Source organism: Cydia splendana, chromosome 6, assembly GCF_910591565.1.
Source record: "Cydia splendana chromosome 6, ilCydSple1.2, whole genome shotgun sequence".
Taxonomy (NCBI): Eukaryota; Metazoa; Arthropoda; class Insecta; order Lepidoptera; family Tortricidae; genus Cydia; species Cydia splendana.
Window position 1 is genome coordinate 16,188,986 of NC_085965.1, and position 18,450 is coordinate 16,207,435.

The 18,450-nt window shown below is 37.3% G+C and overlaps 1 protein-coding gene across 1 annotated transcript; it reads right to left on the reverse strand.

Moving 5' to 3' along the window:
* Positions 1-1,975: 1,975 nt before the first annotated feature.
* LOC134791480 (uncharacterized) lies at positions 1,976-16,940 on the reverse strand. The gene is made up of 7 exons (XM_063762523.1): positions 16,832-16,940; positions 8,098-8,304; positions 6,503-6,654; positions 3,422-3,467; positions 2,979-3,056; positions 2,777-2,880; positions 1,976-2,696 (listed from the first exon to the last, which is right to left on the reverse strand). Exons 2-7 carry the CDS (start codon positions 8,299-8,301, stop codon positions 2,102-2,104), a joined length of 1,179 nt encoding a protein of 392 aa, XP_063618593.1. The 5' UTR covers positions 8,302-8,304; positions 16,832-16,940; the 3' UTR covers positions 1,976-2,101.
* Between the last annotated feature and the right edge of the window lie 1,510 nt (positions 16,941-18,450).

The window sequence follows — 18,450 nt, forward strand, 5'->3', positions numbered from 1 at the left end:
GCCATATCGCACGAAGAACCGACAACCGCTGGGGTAAACGTGTTCTTGAGTGGAGACCGCGACTTGGCAAACGTAGTGTAGGACGCCCTCCGACCAGGTGGGATGACGATCTGCGAAAGACTGCAGGCAGATGCTGGATGCGGCAAGCTGAGGACAGGGCGCTATGGCGCTCTTTAGGGGAGGGCTATGTCCAGCAGTGGACTACTATAGCCTGATGATGATGATGATTTCCCCCTCTTCTTTAGTTTACGTGATTTTCAGTGGCGGATTTGCAGCATAGTGACTACATTTTGAGTTATTTCTTGTTATCATCAGCGAATTTTTCGTCAGAATTTGCCGCCCCTAATATCTTGCCGCACTAGGCCCGGGCCTATTTGGCCTTAGAGCAAATCCGCCACTGGTGCTTTTGATACATTTTACCTAGCTTTCATAGTTTAATTCAGACGGAATTTCATTTCCAAAATAGTCGTTTGGATGGAACGCGTAATTTTGTCGTTTACTGGGAAATATTTCAGAAATCCAAAATACTCAGGCTTTGTGATTAGTAAATTAAGTTTAAGCAAAATTTTCCAAATAATACAAAGGTTGTTTTCATTTTCGATTTATTTAATCCAATACGTTCATGGCATATCTAGACGTCGTAATTACAAAGGGTCGTCTTTATCGGCTGTTTTTAATGTCACGATACCGACATTGGTTCACTTAAAGGATGACTCACGTTAGACCGGGCCGTGTCCGGGCAGGAGCTTCCGGCGCTTACTCTTCCATGACATGACAGGCGATCACGTGATGCTTTCCATAGAAAACGATGTACCGGAAGCTCCGGCCCTGACACGGCGCCCGGCCTAACGTGAATCATCCTTAAGGAAGCGCTGGTGGCCTACCGGTAAGAGCGTGCGACTTTCAATCCGGAGGTCGCGGGTACATAAGTACTAGGTAGGTACACCCAGGTAAACTTAAGTTTACTTAAATTAAGTATACCCATGTTACGGGTAATGCTAGAATATTGAGTAGGTAAACTTAGGTTTACCCGGGGTTACTTAGTATTATCCAAGCTTTTTGGGTAAAGTCCGAATATGAAATAAAAAATAGTAAGTGTTCGGCGTTTACCCGTACACACTTAGGTCTTCCCAACGCTAGCTGTAATAATATGTACAGGTAATGCTAGTTATACCCGGGTAAACTTAAGTTTAATCAACCTTCTAACGCTACCCATAACAATTTATACATTAAGGTAAATGTACTAGTGCTGGACATGTTAATGCCCAATAGATGACACCCTGCTGTCACCTCTATTGACAATGACTGAAGTTTCAAGATGACATGTACTGGACCGCGTCGAGCACCAGTACGTTTACCTTATATCAGCTCTATATTGATCGTGAATATTCCACCCATTTAATGGCAAGATCATCTGAACAGGTGAACTGAAGCGAAAAGAGATAATGAAGCAAACATTTTATACATAAAATAAATTTATTTTGCCTTATAAAATACGTATCATTATAAACTGAACTAGTTCGTGAATGTGACATGTCGAAGTAAAAATATAAGAAGGTACATACATTTTAGCATAATAATATAGTGACCTTTAAGAACCTAATTAAAATTTCGTATATTACTGAAGTTTATTTGAAACACAACTGATTTCATGGAACAAATCGTTTTATAATTAAGGCAACAAAATTACTCTCAATAAATCAAAGCACAACAATTTCTTACACTCTCTCATATGACTCATAGTTCAAAGTAAAATTAATATTTATTACAACGAACCCGAACGAAACTTGATCTTGAAATTCATTTCGTGAAGTTAATTATCCATTTTATTTTACCTAACTTTCAATTTGACTTCAATGTTTGTTCTTTACAAATAAATATATACACCACCAAGATACCTTTTAGTAGTCGTTTTTTATTACGTATAGTTATAACTAAAACAACCCCAGGACTCAATTTTCTTTGTAGCACTACCAATGTAATTAAATTTAACTTATTGTAACAACTACCATGATAATGAGGAATGAGAGTATCACTTACGTTTGATTAATACAATTATCAAAAATACAAAAGTTGAGATTGTATTATTCATTAATAAATTTTATCTTTCGTCCATGCTCTCGCTTGTATCACCGTTACTGAGGATACTATTCAATATCTTATCCTCTTCATCTGCTGATATGTCATGGTTTTCTAAAACTTCATTAAGAACATTGTCGTGATTATCCGTTGCTTCGCTTGTATCAATTTGACTCTTTTCTTCAACTTCAGAATCAAGTTCACTCACTTCTTCTTCTTCTTCTTCTAAAACTTCTTCTTGTATACTTTCTTCCTCCAATGCAGAATTTGTAACTTCTTCTTGTATACTATCTTCCTCCATTGCTGAATTGGTAACTTCATTCAGTTCTTCTACCTCGGACACCTCTTGAACGCTGTCTTCCTCCTCTTCAGGGATTTTTGGTGGCAACATAATTTTATTTTCTTTTACATTGAATTCAGTTCCATTAGGGATGTTTTCAGTTTGTCCTGTACCATTAATTATAGGCCCTTGGCTGTTGGTGTTTTGAGTCTCTTTAGGTATATCGTTTTGTAATTTATCTTTCGCGTTGTCTATTATTTGCTGAGATGTTGACTGGATACTATCTAGAACAATGTCCTTTTGGGTTCTAATCATGGGCTGTACGGAGAACTTATCTCTGAAAAATAATGTTTTATTAATACAACATATTATTCGATTAATAAGAAGAAATCATATTTTAATTTCACCAAGAATTACCTGTGTTTACCTTCGTACTTGCTTGGCACCATAAAACAATTGGATTCTCTGTAAATTATTCTTCTTTTGCTGACCCATGGCCATTGTAAACTCCAATAAGAACTCTGAAATTAAATTAAATCAATTAAATAAATGTATCACAGCCTCGAATGATTCATAAAAATCATAAATCATTTAAACGATTATTTAAAGTAAATCTTACCACTTTGGCATGAACTTGTCTTTTCCGTGCCTTTTCCTCTTCTTTTCTCCTTTCTTCTTCACTGTCGTAGCCGGTGTCCTGAGAATTAAAAATAAACATCATTTATCAAATTCGCACGTCGTTGCAAATAACTCCTAATTAGGTGCTTGGTGCTAGAATTTTATTTACAAATATACTATATAATTATCACCATCAGTAGATAAATGATTGATGAAGATATTATTATATTAAATATACATTCTTATACAAGTGGGCTATGAAACATTCATCATCATCATCAGTATTTAAGAGCTCGTGTCGGTGGAGTAACCGCCACTCTTCTTTTTGTTTGGCCAGCCTTTTAACTGCCTACATAACCTGAAACATTAGGCTATTAAACATTAGGCCTATGAAACATTAGGCAATTAAATAATATTGCATTGCTATAGAGATTTCGTTCTTACCAAAGGATCCTCGTAACAGTAATAAGCATCCTCCTCGTCATCAGGTCTGAAATAGAAAAAATAGTAAGTATTTTAGTATTACGATGACTTAGACGATTTTAACGAATATCAAGTTTATTCGGGTTTAATATGGATGTTAAATCGTTTTCATTGCTGCGTAGTTTAAAAATGTATGAAAAATCTACATTAATTCGCACATTCGAGTTTTTATGGGATGTGATTAGGTAGGTAACGAATACTTATGTTACGAATACAATATTTTTTAAGAACCTTAACAAAATATCTTATATTTCATAAATAAATCCAAATTATCGAGATTTTGTAGTAACAAGAATACATAAGTACCTATGGTATATTTTTACCCAAAACCTACAATTTGTTTTTCTGAATCATCTTATGGACTTTGCTTCGTTATCTTCTTCTTCAGCGAAATCGATAATATTTCCTTCTTATGAATCCTATTGGAGTATAATTTATGTTGTTAATAAAAAGTTTAGTAAAAGTCAGTGCCTTATTTCCGAGAGAGCTGGCAAGTCGCACTGGGAAAGCCTGGAAATGCCGCGTTCTTAAGCCATTTGTCTTTTTATGCTGGAAATTGATTATGTTATCGCGAGAAATAGTAGTTTGTGTTACAAGGGATCAAAATGATATATTTCCGTCAAGGGCGTACATTGAATCCTGAATGAAGCGATGGATTCTACAATAGAATCTCGAACATAGTGAGGGATTCTAAAGTAGAATCCTGAGCGTGCAAGTGTTAACGCCCAAGACGAAATAATTTTGATACCGTGTGACACATACTGCTTTTCACATCAACTATTATGAGGAAATTGTTGTTCCAAAATATGTATTATTTGACCAAAAAAACATAGTATGCTAGAAAGAAAAACTCGTGTCCTATAACAGAAAGGTACAACTTTGATCCCTCCTAGCAGGGAAGAAAAGTGCCACTTTGATCCCTCCTAGTGGGGAAGAAAAAGCCCTTTTTCGAATAGGTGATGTGAAAAAGTACTTACAAGGAAGGGTAGAGTAGTCTAAAATAACGGACACGTATTTTTTTTAGCTGCCCAAACTCAACCTGTTAGGAGAAAATGGCCTTCAAAGTACTGAAAATTGACCAAACCTTCTAATTTCTGAAATTCCCTGCTCGCAGAGGCAGTGGGACGAGCCGATCTGTCAACTAGTACGGAAAAACCTTTTAGATACGTCACCTAGTTCGACAGACCGAGCTCGTCTCCTTGCGACTGCAGAGTGGGAGTCAGGGCTGTGGCTGCAGGCGCTACCCTCTCCAAACATTGGGACTTTTCTAGACAACACTACCTTCCGCCTAGCAGCTAGCTTACGTGTAGGGGCATCAACCAATCAGCCTCATCGCTGTCAATGTGGCACCACGGTGGACATTCTTGGCCACCATGGCCTCTCATGTGTTCGAAGCGCTGGCAGGATCCCCCGCCATGCCAGTATAAATGATGTCATCCGTCGGGCTCTTGTTAGTGCCAAAGTACCTGCAGTCCTCGAGCCCAGCGGTCTGGCCAGGGATGATGGCAAGAGGCCCGACGGATTGACACTGGTGCCTTGGAGCATGGGTCGGCCGCTAGTTTGGGACGCTACTTGCGTTGATACCCTGGCACCGTCCCATGTTCCAAGCACCAAAGATTCTGCTGGCGCTGCGGCTTCCTCAGCCGAGAGCCTCAAGCGCCGCAAATATGCCGCTCTGGGAAGCAGCTACATATTTGCGGCGTTTGGTGTCGAAACATTGGGGCCGTGGGGGCCAAGTGCGCGTCGACTGTACAAAGACTTGTCGGCGCGCCTAATAGAGGCTTCTGGTGACCAGAGAGCTGGCCACTATTTCGCCCAGCGTATTAGTATCGCCATACAGCGGGGAAATACAGCCAGCCTTCTGGGCACCTTGCCCGTTGACGGCGATCTGGGCCAAATTTTTTATCTTTAGATTTTTAAGTTTTATTATGTTTGTTTATTTCTTTCTTTGTTTTTACCAAATAAAATTTCTGAAAAGAGATTTGTTCAAAAAAATTGATAATTAATTACTGGTTTCGTTATATGTTGGAGAACATGAATAAAGAATGAGGAGGTGTTTTGTAACTTCACCACAAACTCATTTTTTATATAAAAATATATTTATTATATTTTTTTTTTTACAAATCTCTTCTCAGAAATTAGAAGGTCAATTTTCGGTATTTTGAAGGCCTAACAGGTTGAGTTTGGGCAGCTAAAAAAAACAAAACGGAAATATGTTATTTTAGTAACTAAGAATTCTAAATTATAACAAAGGCGACTTCGGTTTAATTGTGAATTGCAGTATAGTATCAAAGACAATATATGTAGTTCAGGTTGAAGTGACAGGTGAACATAAAACTATAATGGAAAACGGCGTTAAACCAGGTCGAGGGACTCGTTTCAGCTGTGTTAAAATAAACAATGATTTAGAGTTCCCAGAAACACGACGACAGACACGTAGACAGACACGTAGATTGTTTTTTACTGTCGGGTTCTATCTGCAAAATTTGTTCTGTGTGACCTTGTATATAAACTCAAAGGGTCGGCAAACACGCTGGTAAGATAGAGGTGCATCGTCCCCAGGCTACGGTGACTACTTATGGGCTCTGCCATCAAAGCTTGTTAATATGACTAGAGTGCCTAGATTTACGATGTGACGGCTATCCTGAGGTGGATCCCGGACTTGATGATAATGGCGTTCGCCTCTTGGATGTTGAGGGTGTAGGTATACAAGTATCATTTTTACTCAGGAACTTATCACCGAGGTGGATACCTGTTTTCTCCGGCTCTACTATTACTTTCTTCTGTAAGGCTTCTTCATTTGACTCTGGCCACCTAGACTTACCCTGTGACAGCTAGCTTAAGGTGGATCCCGAACTCGATGAAAATGGCGTGCGCCTCTTGGATGTTAAGAGTGGAGGTTTCGATGTCATTTTTGCTCAGGAACTTATCACCGAAATAAGTTCCTGAGCAGATGATAGGTATTCCTATCTTCTCCGCCCTGATATTGGTTTCCTGATTTCTTCTGCAAGTTTGTTCATTTGGCTTTAGCTGCCTACTTACGATGTGACTGCTATCTTGAGATGTATCCCGGACTCGATGATAATGGCGTGCGCCTCTTGGATGCTGAGGGTGGAGGTGTCGATGTCGTTGATGCGTAGGAGCTTGTCACCGGGACGGATGCCTGCCTTCTCCGCTCTGCTGTCAGGTTTTACCTGTGACGTTCAGATGTAGTGCATAATTATTTTCCATCGGGTTTTCACGGAAACGTACGAACGTATCTTGCTATTTCAGTCAGTCTCGGTACAAAAAGTACTGAGGTTGACTGAAGTAGCATGACAAATACGAACGTTTCCGAGGAAATACGACGGAAAACAATTATGCATTACATCTGTAAACAACATACTTTAATATGGCTGTTACGGCATTGTCGGTATTAGTATTATATTTTTAATGTTTAGTACTATAATATAATACTAAACATTAAAAATAGTACTATAATAGAATATAAAGTTTGAGACAAAACTTAATTAAGTTTGTATCTGTATATTTATTTTAGCTTAAGGTTATGATCTTATGATATAATGGAGATCGGAAATTGTCCACAAAATACTTATTTTAACATTTTACCAAATATATTAGTTGTCAAAATAAAAGTTATGACAGTTTTTCCTTCTGTAATCCTAATGCTATGCATACGTAATGCGTAAAACTACTTCTGTTAAATAAATGCAATGAATACTAAAACTAAACTCAAAATTTCAAAATGAAAAGTCCAGCCATTTCATAATTTTCGGCCAGAATTTTTAGAACAATTTATAGGTACTCGGACAAAAAGCGTTCAGTTTATATAACTAATTATGTGAGAAGCCGTGCAATAGCGTTTACACGAAAGGTCTGTACCATTCTGAAATTAATTAAAAAGTTAAAGTTCTAGTTAAATTAGAATCCGACACTCATCTAGTCTCAGTCAAACCGTGTCAAAACCAACAAATCAGCTCTTAGACATACTCATTTAACAGGCGATGTCTGTAGGTCATTACATAATTAGTAATAAAAGCTCGCATTCTAATTACTAAACCAATATTTTCTGGCCTAGAATAATGTGTATGACTGATCGGAAGACGGTTCAAGTAATTTTATTATTGCTTCGTCTACTCTTCAACGAGGTTAATCTCGAACTTCTTTATCTATAGTGGACTTCATAAGATCTAGTTCAAATCTAGTTACCCAATAAAATTATATTTTGACGATAGAAAAATAACTGGCAACAATAACCCTTAGAGCTATTTTTATGCAACTATTAGGGACTATAATCAGTAGACAGAAAAGGAAAAAACAGCAACAATTCTTGCAAGCAAGAGTCTTGTAAACCCACGAGCGAGATTAAATTAAATACTGCGTCTTAGAAATTAACGTTTGTTTCTTACATTTTTGTTACATTTTTCGTCAAATAAAAAAAGAACTTTCAGTAGGTAATCATTTTCAAACTAGTTGATACGGGATTTTCCTGCAAAATTCAATCCCTAAATCACTCCCTTTTTTGTACGTTCATTTTCCAGAACTACTACATGCGGCTGTACTCATCATTCATCATTGTCTGATTGCCGATATAACGTGAACAATATGAATACCAGATTAAGAAAGAAAGAACTTACGGCAACAACTCTCAAAGGAGTCTTGTAAAAGGATCCACCGGCGAGATCGAAGCCCCAGATCGCATCTTCAAAGCTGACACGCTCGTGGATACCCTCGTTTTTGGACTGCCAGCCTGGCTTTTGTACCTCACCAGCCAGTATGGCCGCCTCCGAGGCCTTCAGCTTGGTGCGGCGCATATCGATCGCCATGTTTTCTGAGGGCATGCCCTGAAAAAAAAAAACGTTTTTATCATTCTCTGTGATTAACCATATGGACGTACGAAGGTACATATTAATTAAACAGTAGGTAACCATGCGCGTTGCGCGTCTATGGCCGTCTTTGGTGGTCAAAGGTTTGATCACACCGTATACGTAAAGCAGCACTGCTCCAGCTCGCTGGGTAAGTAGTACATATCATTTGCGTTGTATACTCTTAACGAATGCGTAGGACATTGTAGTGGTATTATGGCCCTGTAGAAGAAAGCTTGAACAAACAATAACCTTGACCACACACCTCGGAGCCACTTCCTCACGGACAGAGCCTGAACCACTATAATTCGTGTTCGTCTGGGACGAAAGTAATTAATTCTCGACCGGTATCGCGTCCGACGCCGGTGGAGGCGCGGAACAGTTCTAGAAGCTTTGGTATCTCAGAGAGTACCTTGTTCAGTACTTTTCACTTGCGCTTCGTGTAGTGGTATTGTGGCCCTGTAGAATAAAGCTTGAACAAACAATACCCTTGACAACACACCTTGGAGCCACTTCCTCACGGACAGAGCCTGAACCACTATAATTCGTGTTCGTCTGAGACGAAAGTAATTAATTCTCGACCGGTATCGCGTCCGACGCCGGTGGAGGCGCGGAACAGTTCTTCCTAAGCGTAAGTGAAAAGTACTGAACAAGGTAGTCTCTGACATGGTATAATAATATACTCCGCCTGGTACTCCATTCCCGTTGGTCTCTGAAATTCCAAAGCTTCAAGAACTGATTCCGTTTGCGCTGCAACGCAAGGGATATGTAGGTAATTAGGCAGTATGTAGAGGGCTTAGAGCCGTGCTGCATTACGCATACGGTGTGTTAGGGTGTGTATTTCACCTGTCCAATTTCTTTATCCAATGTGTTTTTTGTCTCAGAGTGAGACGCAATGATATTGGACAGATGGAATACCACCCTTAGGCATATGTTGGTCATCGAGCTAGGACCGTTAAAACTATGAAATTATGAATTCTGTAAATTTAAATTTGATTAAAAACTTCCGCTTGTATGATTCGGTCAAATTGTGTTTTTTGAAAAACTAATTATAGCCAGCCTTTTATGAATGTAGTATGATACAATAAAAAATATATATTTTTTGTGAAATTGACCTAAACTCATATTTACATCTTTTCCTTCTTTTGACCTCATGTATACATTTTAGGAAAAACGTGTCAATGAAAGAAATAATCCCTTATTAAATTCTTAGTAAAAAAGGTTATATTCATTTTATAACACTTTTTAACTTATTATACAAGGTGTTCTCAAGAAATGCGAAAGATTTTATTTCTGAGATCAAAAGAAGGAAAAAACGTAAGTAATATGAATTTCGGTCAATTTCGCCAAAAAAAGTTTTTTTTTTGTTTTTTTTTTTTTTTCTATTTTTTGAATATATTTGTACATAAAAAGTAAATGTTATTGGTAAACATGTCAGTTAAAATGGATTTTTCCTTTTTTTTTCGTAAAACTTAGCTTTTGCAAAGTGTTACTTGTCTCTTTTTGACATCTATCAATAAGGATATTTAGACTACGTCCCATAGTAGCAACATCGCCATCAAAAAGGCGTTTTGCACTATGTAACAATAAAAACTTGTTTTTTTTAAATTGGTATTAACTCTGAAATTAGCCGGATTTCAAAAAAACTTATAGGACATTTTTGTCTCTAAATATGATCAGGAATACGCTGTTAAAATTATTCGGATTCCTCGTGTTACATTGTGTATAATAAATGAGTTTCGAATCCTAAGTAAAAACTATGTTATTTCGAATTTTAACAAGCTAATACTTACATGAATATGGTGCATCATATAAAAAAAATGAATATGACCTTTTTTATTAAGAATTTATTAAGGCTTATTTCTTTCATTGACACTTTTTTCCTAAAATGTATACTTTCCTCAAAACATGTAAAAAACTGTGAACCGGGACATCATATTTCATGCAAAAAGGGGGGGTTGCGTCAGGGGGAGGGGAAGGGACGCTAGTGTGCGTAAAGCACCATACCCTAAGGTATCATACTACATTCATAAATTTTTGACGTAAAATGCTTAAACATGGCAACATTTTAGTATGAACATTTTTCAGTTCCATTTTATTTAATTTCTACTATGTATAATGTCGCACTATACATTTCCTTTTGTCTCTAAGCAAATTCAACCGCACGCCTCGCGCCTGCGCCGTAATAACGGAGCTTATTACGTCGAAGGGCGCTGTCAATTGACGGAAACGGGTCAAGAGTAACACGCTAGTAAACAGATTTAATGAGAATATTTTGTTTTATATATACGCATTGGTTTTTAGGGTTCCGTACCCAAAGGGTAAAAAGAGTAAGGAGGGAACAGTTGCTCGGTAGAAAAAGGGCGGGTACAGTGGCTCATTCAACCTAATTTCAACAGGACAGAGGCGATATTTGGGCGACTGAGCCACTGTTCAAGCTGAGCCACTGTTTCCGCCTTCATCCTACACAAATACAACTAAGCCTACTTTTCCAATCCAGTATTTGAACTAGAGCAATTTGAACAATATATTTGAAATAAATATGACATTGATGCATAAAGGCGGTCTGTGTTTACAGTCTGTACTAATGGCGGCCCCTACGCAGAGTTTTGCGTAATATCCCCTATTGATTTTTTGTAGGTAAGTTTCGTTTTATCTTGTTACAGTTTTATTAATTATATTCACCAATTTTAATATAATTATTGTGGGTACAACAAAAAAAAAACAGTTGAATTTAACAAAAAAAAACTAAAACGTAGAACTAAACATGTATTTGAATTACCTCAGTTAATCTGACACCAAAGAGAATAGAGTGCATATAGGCGCATTGTCAAAGTAAATTATGTATCCACTGTAAATTTACTGCCATCTTTCGACAGAAAATTAAAAATGTTAGAACGTCATTTGACTTTGATCCTTATTTTTTCACTGATATGTGTTAACTTGTTAAATATTAATATTAACGCCATCTACTCGACTGTAGGCCAAAGGCATGGTGCAATATTTTCGAGCGATGGCGCTATAACCTTCAGCCTACTCTACATATCAGTGAAAGAATAATGATCAACGTCAAATGGCGTTCTAACAGTTTTAATCTACTGTCGAAAGATGGCAGTTAATGTACTGCAGCTACACTGCTACATAACATAATTTACCATGACAGTAACTCTCTATTTCAAATTCTCTTTGCTTACACTAAGGAAATTTACTAGAATTACCATAATTTTATTCCCAAACATGGCTTTTAAGGTTTCGCTACATGTAAAATAATGTTGTTATTTCTACCTACACTTTCTCCAAATAAAATTACTGGGGGTAATTGGTTTTCCTTACGCTCTGAGTGCCATTGACTTATATCAGGCGGAACAGAACGAAGGACTTTTACGCAAACTGGGAATTGTTCAGGCTAACAATAAGTACTTTATTTTTCACTTATTAATCACGTTAATATTTCTAACTGTTTTTGAGATACAGTTTGTTAAACGTTAGGACAAAAATCTGTATGTTTCAACCCTAGCAAGTAGATCCTATGAATGACATGACATGTGTCAATTTAAAATGTAAATAACTTTGTAGGGTTGTCACTGATATAAAATAAGTTTATTTTAATGATTTTGTTTTACTTTTTAATCCAGATTCACGATTATAATAACTCGGTTGTAGATGACTTAGATAACACTATCCTTTCAGCTTAGTCCCTAGAAATGTTCCACCCTGTATATACCTTCGTAAAGACGGGTCCTTCGGACGAAACGAAGTGGGCCAGTAATTGGTGTCAAATCGCGTTGTGCGCAACCAATGCGGGATAGAATTTAAAACATTTTTATTTTACATATTATGTATAAAACTTTTTTTATATCTCTATTGTAATTGTATAAACATAGAGGTTGTTACAGAATTGTACGACTTCTATTTTACGGTACGTACGTATATTCGTATTTTAAGAGACTGTCTTATATATGCATTAGTTTGACTAGTTTAAAACCGAAATAAGAAAAAAAAAAACTAAGATAAAAGATGTTATTACTTAATAGGGGATATTACTGCAATGTTCTGCCGCCAGAGTGCAGCACTACCGACTCTAGTAAATTCATAGATTAACTTATACATACTGTGCCTTAATCTGTTTTTTGACAAGTTTTCACAGACAATAAAATATGACATTGATGCATCAAGGCGGTTTGTTAACAACGGCCTACCGGTAAATAAAACGCGAAAATCTAAATTTAGTTATCTGCCTCTTTATCGCTCGAATATGCAAGAGTGATAGAGAGGCAGAAACCGAACTTTCGATTGTCGTGTTTCAGGGTAGGCAATGTGATTGACGTAGTGACGCATGATGTGTCATTGATGTTTGTTTACTGTATGTGCTAGTTGTGACACCTACGCAGAGCTTTGCCTAATATTCCCTATTTTAACCTACCTATTTAGGTATGAAGATAATATTTGTAGGTATTCAGTTCCACCCACACTTTAACATGACCATGTTTAAAGAAAATCTTACAATAGACTGCTCTACCCTGTCACATAACAAAGGATTCAGGATAGCGTTACATTTCTTAATTAAAGCAAATAACGTCTTTTGTCCTCTGGGAAATTAGTACTCCCATCTCGATTCAGCCCAACGTATCGTCACTTTATCAGATGAGACAGTCGAATTGAAGAATGTGGGTATTAGGCGCTTTAATCTCCTTAATATTTGATCGTTGCAATTAAAATCTAATCTAATCTAATCTAGATAATTCGAGAAAATAAACGAAAATCAGTACGTGTATTGTTAAACGTTACATTAATTCGGAACGAGTTCTCGCGTACTGTAACTACATTACTGTTGCGACATTACAGTGGTGGCGTTGAAGCAGGCGCTGTCACTGTCAATTTCCTTGTTAAAATGGGTGACGTTTACCGCCGCGACGTTTTTCGTCACTCAATTTATCAAGTAATCGGCGGCAGTGCCCGCGACGACGACGCAGCAGTATATAATGCCGCAACAGTAAAGGATGACTCACGTTAAACAGGGCCGTGTCCGGGCCGGAGCTTCCGGCGCTTACTTTTCTATGACATGACAAGCGATCACGTGGTGCTTTCCATAGAAAACGATACGCTAGAAGCACCGGCCCAGACACGGCCCGTTCTAACGCCGTGTTATTAAGTCATCCTTAATGCAGCTGCAGTTCCCATCCGAAAGTCATTTTCTCTACTTAAGGTTTTTATAATGCTGGTTAGAGTAGTGAAGTCTTTTAAAGGAACGCTTTTTAGGGTTCCGTACCCAAAGGGTAAAACGGGACCCTATTACTAAGACTCCGCTGTCCGTCCGTCCGTCCGTCCGTCCGTCCGTCTGTCACCAGGCTGTATCTCACGACCCGTGATAGCTAGACAGTTGAAATTTTCACAGATGATGTATTTCTGTTGCCGCTATAACAACAAATACTAAAAACAGAATAAAATAAAGATTTAAGTGGGGCTCCCATACAACAAACGTGATTTTTGACCGAAGTTAAGCAACGTCGGGAGTGGTCAGTACTTGGATGGGTGACCGTTTTTTTTTTTGCTTTTTTTTTTCGTTTTTTTTTTTTGCATTATGGTACGGAACCCTTCGTGCGCGAGTCCGACTCGCACTTGCCCGGTTTTTTCATAACTTAATTTAGCCTACACCACGCCTACACCATTGTTATGCGCAGTGTCTATTCAACTTAAGTATGAAATACTATGGATACCCCTTTAAATGTGTTTGAAGCGCATACTTAGCCTGTGTCGTCACGTATGGTTTCGGAGATACCTCCTTATACTAGTTTTTACACGCAGAATGCTCTATGGCGCGGAAGGAATGACCTCATCTACTTTATTTTTTGTAAATGAATACCGTTGCGATCGTAAAGATAAATGGCACATGAAATTATCCTCAAATTTTGTTTATGTGTTTTCACTGAGTGACCGTTTAAGGATGACTCACGCTAGACCGGGCCGGGCCCGGGTCAAGGCGTCCGACCTGTCATTTTCTATATCGGCTGTTCGGTGATCACGTGGTGCTTTCCATGGAAAACGAAGCGCCGGAAGCTCCGGCCCGGTCTAGCGTGAATCATCCTTTAATGTTGTAATGTTTTGATAGGTAAGACGATTTTCCTCTGGCAAGTCTGCCACTTAAGAATAAATGAAAGAAAAACATTAGCAATTGACCCCAATTCTGTTGTTCATGTTTTTCCCTTAAGGCTCTTTGATGAAAATATTAATGGAGCTACGTTTTGGAATGTTTACATTAATTAAGTTACTCGTAAATGAGCAACAATAAACTTTGTATAGGTACTAGGTTAATACCCGACCCAAACATTTTGGGAGATGACCCTAACCTTTATTTGAACTTACCCATAATTGTACGCGGGCCATACTGAAAGTTTCTGGATTCTGATATATGATAAGACTTTAGGTTTAGGTAAGACTAAGGTTTCTCTTCGATCTAGTTATAGTGGTGACAAAGGGAATTGTAAGTGTGAAAAGATATAACATACTATAGAATACCTAAAAGCACCAATGAATGTGGGAAAAGGCTCTGGCCAATATACGTACCTAATATCTTGAATAGCTTACCCAAACAAGTAGTAGAAACTTTTGAAAAATATCCTGATAAAGCAAAGAGTACACTTAAGAAAGCACTGATTAACATGAATTAATGTAAGATATAGCTAGTATTAACATTTAAGCACTAACTAACTTAAACAAAACAATATAAGTACACATAATTAAGGCTAAGCTTAGTTTAAATAACCTCCAAATATTGTAACTGAATTTGATTGTAGCTCCCTATTAATAACCTCTTAATTGAAATAAACAGATTTTTTTTTTATGGAGTCAGTCACGTTTTCACTTGACTTTTTTCCTCAAAATATAATTTTAACGGGTGTGGTACCAACACATTTCAACGTCATAAAATGCAAAGTTATAATGAGTTGCAGAAGCTTGGAACAATAAAGCCTACAGGTCAAACAATGAAAAAAAAGATGTTAGGAGTCATAGAATCTGAATGCTGCTCCAAGAAGGTGAGTCCGAGCTTTCGTTATAATAAAAATATAGTCAGATGCAGTATCGGTCAATAAGTATTGATAGAGACTGAGACAATCTTGTTCCACTACGTTCCACCTAGTTTTCCAATTTATGACTTTTCAAAAATATATTAGGTACGACTCGTACATACGAGTACCTTTAATATTACAAGTTTTTCTGTCAAGAACTATTCCAGGCATACCTTTTTCAGACGGGTTCCTAGTTACTATAATAAACATCTCTCCGAAATAGATTGCTTTCAAAATTCGATATCTAGTCTAAAAACCATAGTTAAACGTAAGTTGTTTTAGTACCTAAGTACTGATAGCAGTTTTTTCTATCTGGTATTAATATGCAGTAGTTATAATTGTACTTACACAGTTAACATAATTTATAATTTATGAACCTCCAGGTCTTTTTTTATTGTATCTTTTGTTGCAGTACATCTTGTATTGTATTTTTGATATGTTTATATGACTGTTTGGTTTTCTCAATAAATTAAAAAAAAAAAAAAAAAAAAAATTCGCTTGACTCAGGACATTGTTTATATATGTGTAATTCGTAAATTAATAAGTTGATTTGTACCCTACTAGATGTATAGAAATGCAATTTTTAAACTTTTATCTTTAATTATAATCAATTCGGTATTTGTTAAGATCTAATACAGGACCTAGAACCAATACCAATGCAATATAAATAAGAGCATATCGATCATATTTCCATACAAGCAAATGTCAACTAATCCAAATTACTTTATTACAGTACCTAAGAACGTGTGGTCTATTTCGCGCGCGAGCTACTGTCGCTTCTCACTTGTTCTAGGAATGCAAAAAAAAAACAAAGAAGTATGAAACTAAATAAATTCAATTCAACTGTTTTTCTTTTACTTTTATAGGTACAACTTGATTGGATTCGGTCACTTATACCAGTTGAATTTGGAAAGTTTTAATTTAAAAACAGCGAGAACTTTATGGCTGCTAATAATGCATTGTTTTTAAAACTTCTAAGAAAGCAGAATTCAAATTTAATTAAACAATATTAAGAAGCCTCTAAAAGACAAGCTCCTCGGGTTTGAAAACTCAATGGATTAAATAATAAACAACCCAATATAAATCTTAAAATGTTAAACAGAAGTCATTTCACGGTTAGGTATTTGTCTATAAAATAATAATAAACAAAACAAAACATAACTTGCCTACTATCGCAATGTCATTTCACTTTGACTTTGAAAGGGCATCGTCGCAGGTTTATGTTTTAACAAATTAGAACTTTGTCTTGCGTGTCAACTCGAATTTAAATGATATGTTTTTTATAGAAATTATAAAATACCTACTTATATTATGCAATAGTTATTTCAAAATTTTAAACGATATCCATATAAAACACACATCGCTGGCAGTAAGAAGAGGTCCAGCGCAGTCTAGACCTAGTCTATGGAAAGGCTCAAATGTCACTCCCCACCACTAACCTTCGCAGTTCCAGGCACAGGTAATGATCACTCAATATGGGGTTCGGCGGTCGACTGATCCAATTATCTGTGATTGAGGTCGACGTGGGCGTGCTTAGTGCCAATTCGTCTTGACTGATCATTTGGCAATGCTGGACGGCGGCACGGTGGAGATAGCCGATAATTAAACTTCGGTTAACACGCTCAGGTTCACAACATGTGAACTTACAGTCAGCTTCAAATATAGTTGTTTGAACAACGCACTAAAGGTAACTGCTATCCTCTACTCACTTGTTTTGATGCGTAGCTTCTATTGAAGTTGACTTCTATTGAATCATATTGGGTCAAACAGATCACTGTGTTATGTCTTTCCTGTAGACATACACGAGAGTTAAGGGCTATAAAGGCTAATTTTCTTATTTAACCCTTATCCACGTGAAAAGGTCCTCCTTTTATTTAAAGAACTATGATAAAATCATTACTTACATGCCCACAAGCTGTTAACTATTGCCCACAGGAGAGAAAACTAGTGTGTTCGCGAACAGTACATTTTTCTCTCCTGTGGGCAATAGTTAACAGCTTGTGGGCATGTAAGCAATGATTTTATCATAGTTCTCTAAATAAAAGGAGGACCTTTTCATGTGGATAAGGGTTAAATAAGAAAATTAGCCTTTATAGCCCTTAACTCTCGTGTATGTCTACAGGAAAGACATAACACAGTGATCTGTTTGACCCTATTATGTCATTGGATGTTATTGCTTCACTATCGATTAACGTGGACGTAATATCAACAATTACTCTGCTGTAAGAATTAATCAATTTACCGTTATAATGTGTGCCATCCACGAATACGTTCTAATAGAGACTGCAGCTGCGGGGATAATATCAGTGTCGACGTTAATATCCGATCTAATATCCCGTCGAGTCAGGTAAGTCCATGTTTGATCGAGTAAAGAAAACCCTGCATTAGTTACCAAGCTGTAAATATCCACTTCATCATTGATACAGGATCAGATAACATTGACAAGTGCTTAGTAAATTATTCTCAGTGACTGTTCACTAACAACTGGGTCTTGGTATGTTTCTGCTTTGATGTAGGTATTTATTAAAAAAGGATAAGTCAAATCTAAACTTATATGTAGGAACTGACTTACTGTTAACCAAGGGATTACATAAGTTAGCCGCACGTTAAGGTAAGTTTAATGTCCCTACAACTGGCCCCGATCATGAATGGAAGCGACAAATGACATCGAGCCAAGGCTGAAAGTGCGTACAGCTCCACGCAACTTAGATTCTGGTGCTAAAGTTCTTATAAACAATGGAGTAGGGGCCGTTATTGCTTGATTTATCACGATATTTTTATGGTTTTACATCTGGCTAGGGCAGTGATGTGCCATGCATGTTGCGTTTACGAAGCGATTTCTTTGGCTACGCTTATATACTCGTATATGGGTGAGTACCGTACCTATGGGTAAAGGATGACTCACGTTAGACCGGGCCGTGTCCGGACCGGAGCTTCCGGGGCTTACTTTTCTATGACGCGACAGGTGATCACGTGATGCTTTCCATAGAAAACGATGCACCGGAAGCTCCGGGTCGGACACGGCCCGGTCTAAAGTGAGTCATCCTTAATACGGCCA

Bases quoted from the DNA above. Each gene is read 5' to 3' on its own strand.
- LOC134791480 (XM_063762523.1), bottom strand. From the start codon at position 8,301: ATGCCCTCAGAAAACATGGCGATCGATATGCGCCGCACCAAGCTGAAG. The intron at 6,655-8,097 runs GTAAGTTCTTTC...TGAACGTCACAG, and splicing joins CTCCTTTGAGAGTTGTTGCC to GTAAAACCTGACAGCAGAGC. The intron at 2,697-2,776 runs GTAATTCTTGGT...ATTATTTTTCAG, and splicing joins AAGTACGAAGGTAAACACAG to AGATAAGTTCTCCGTACAGC.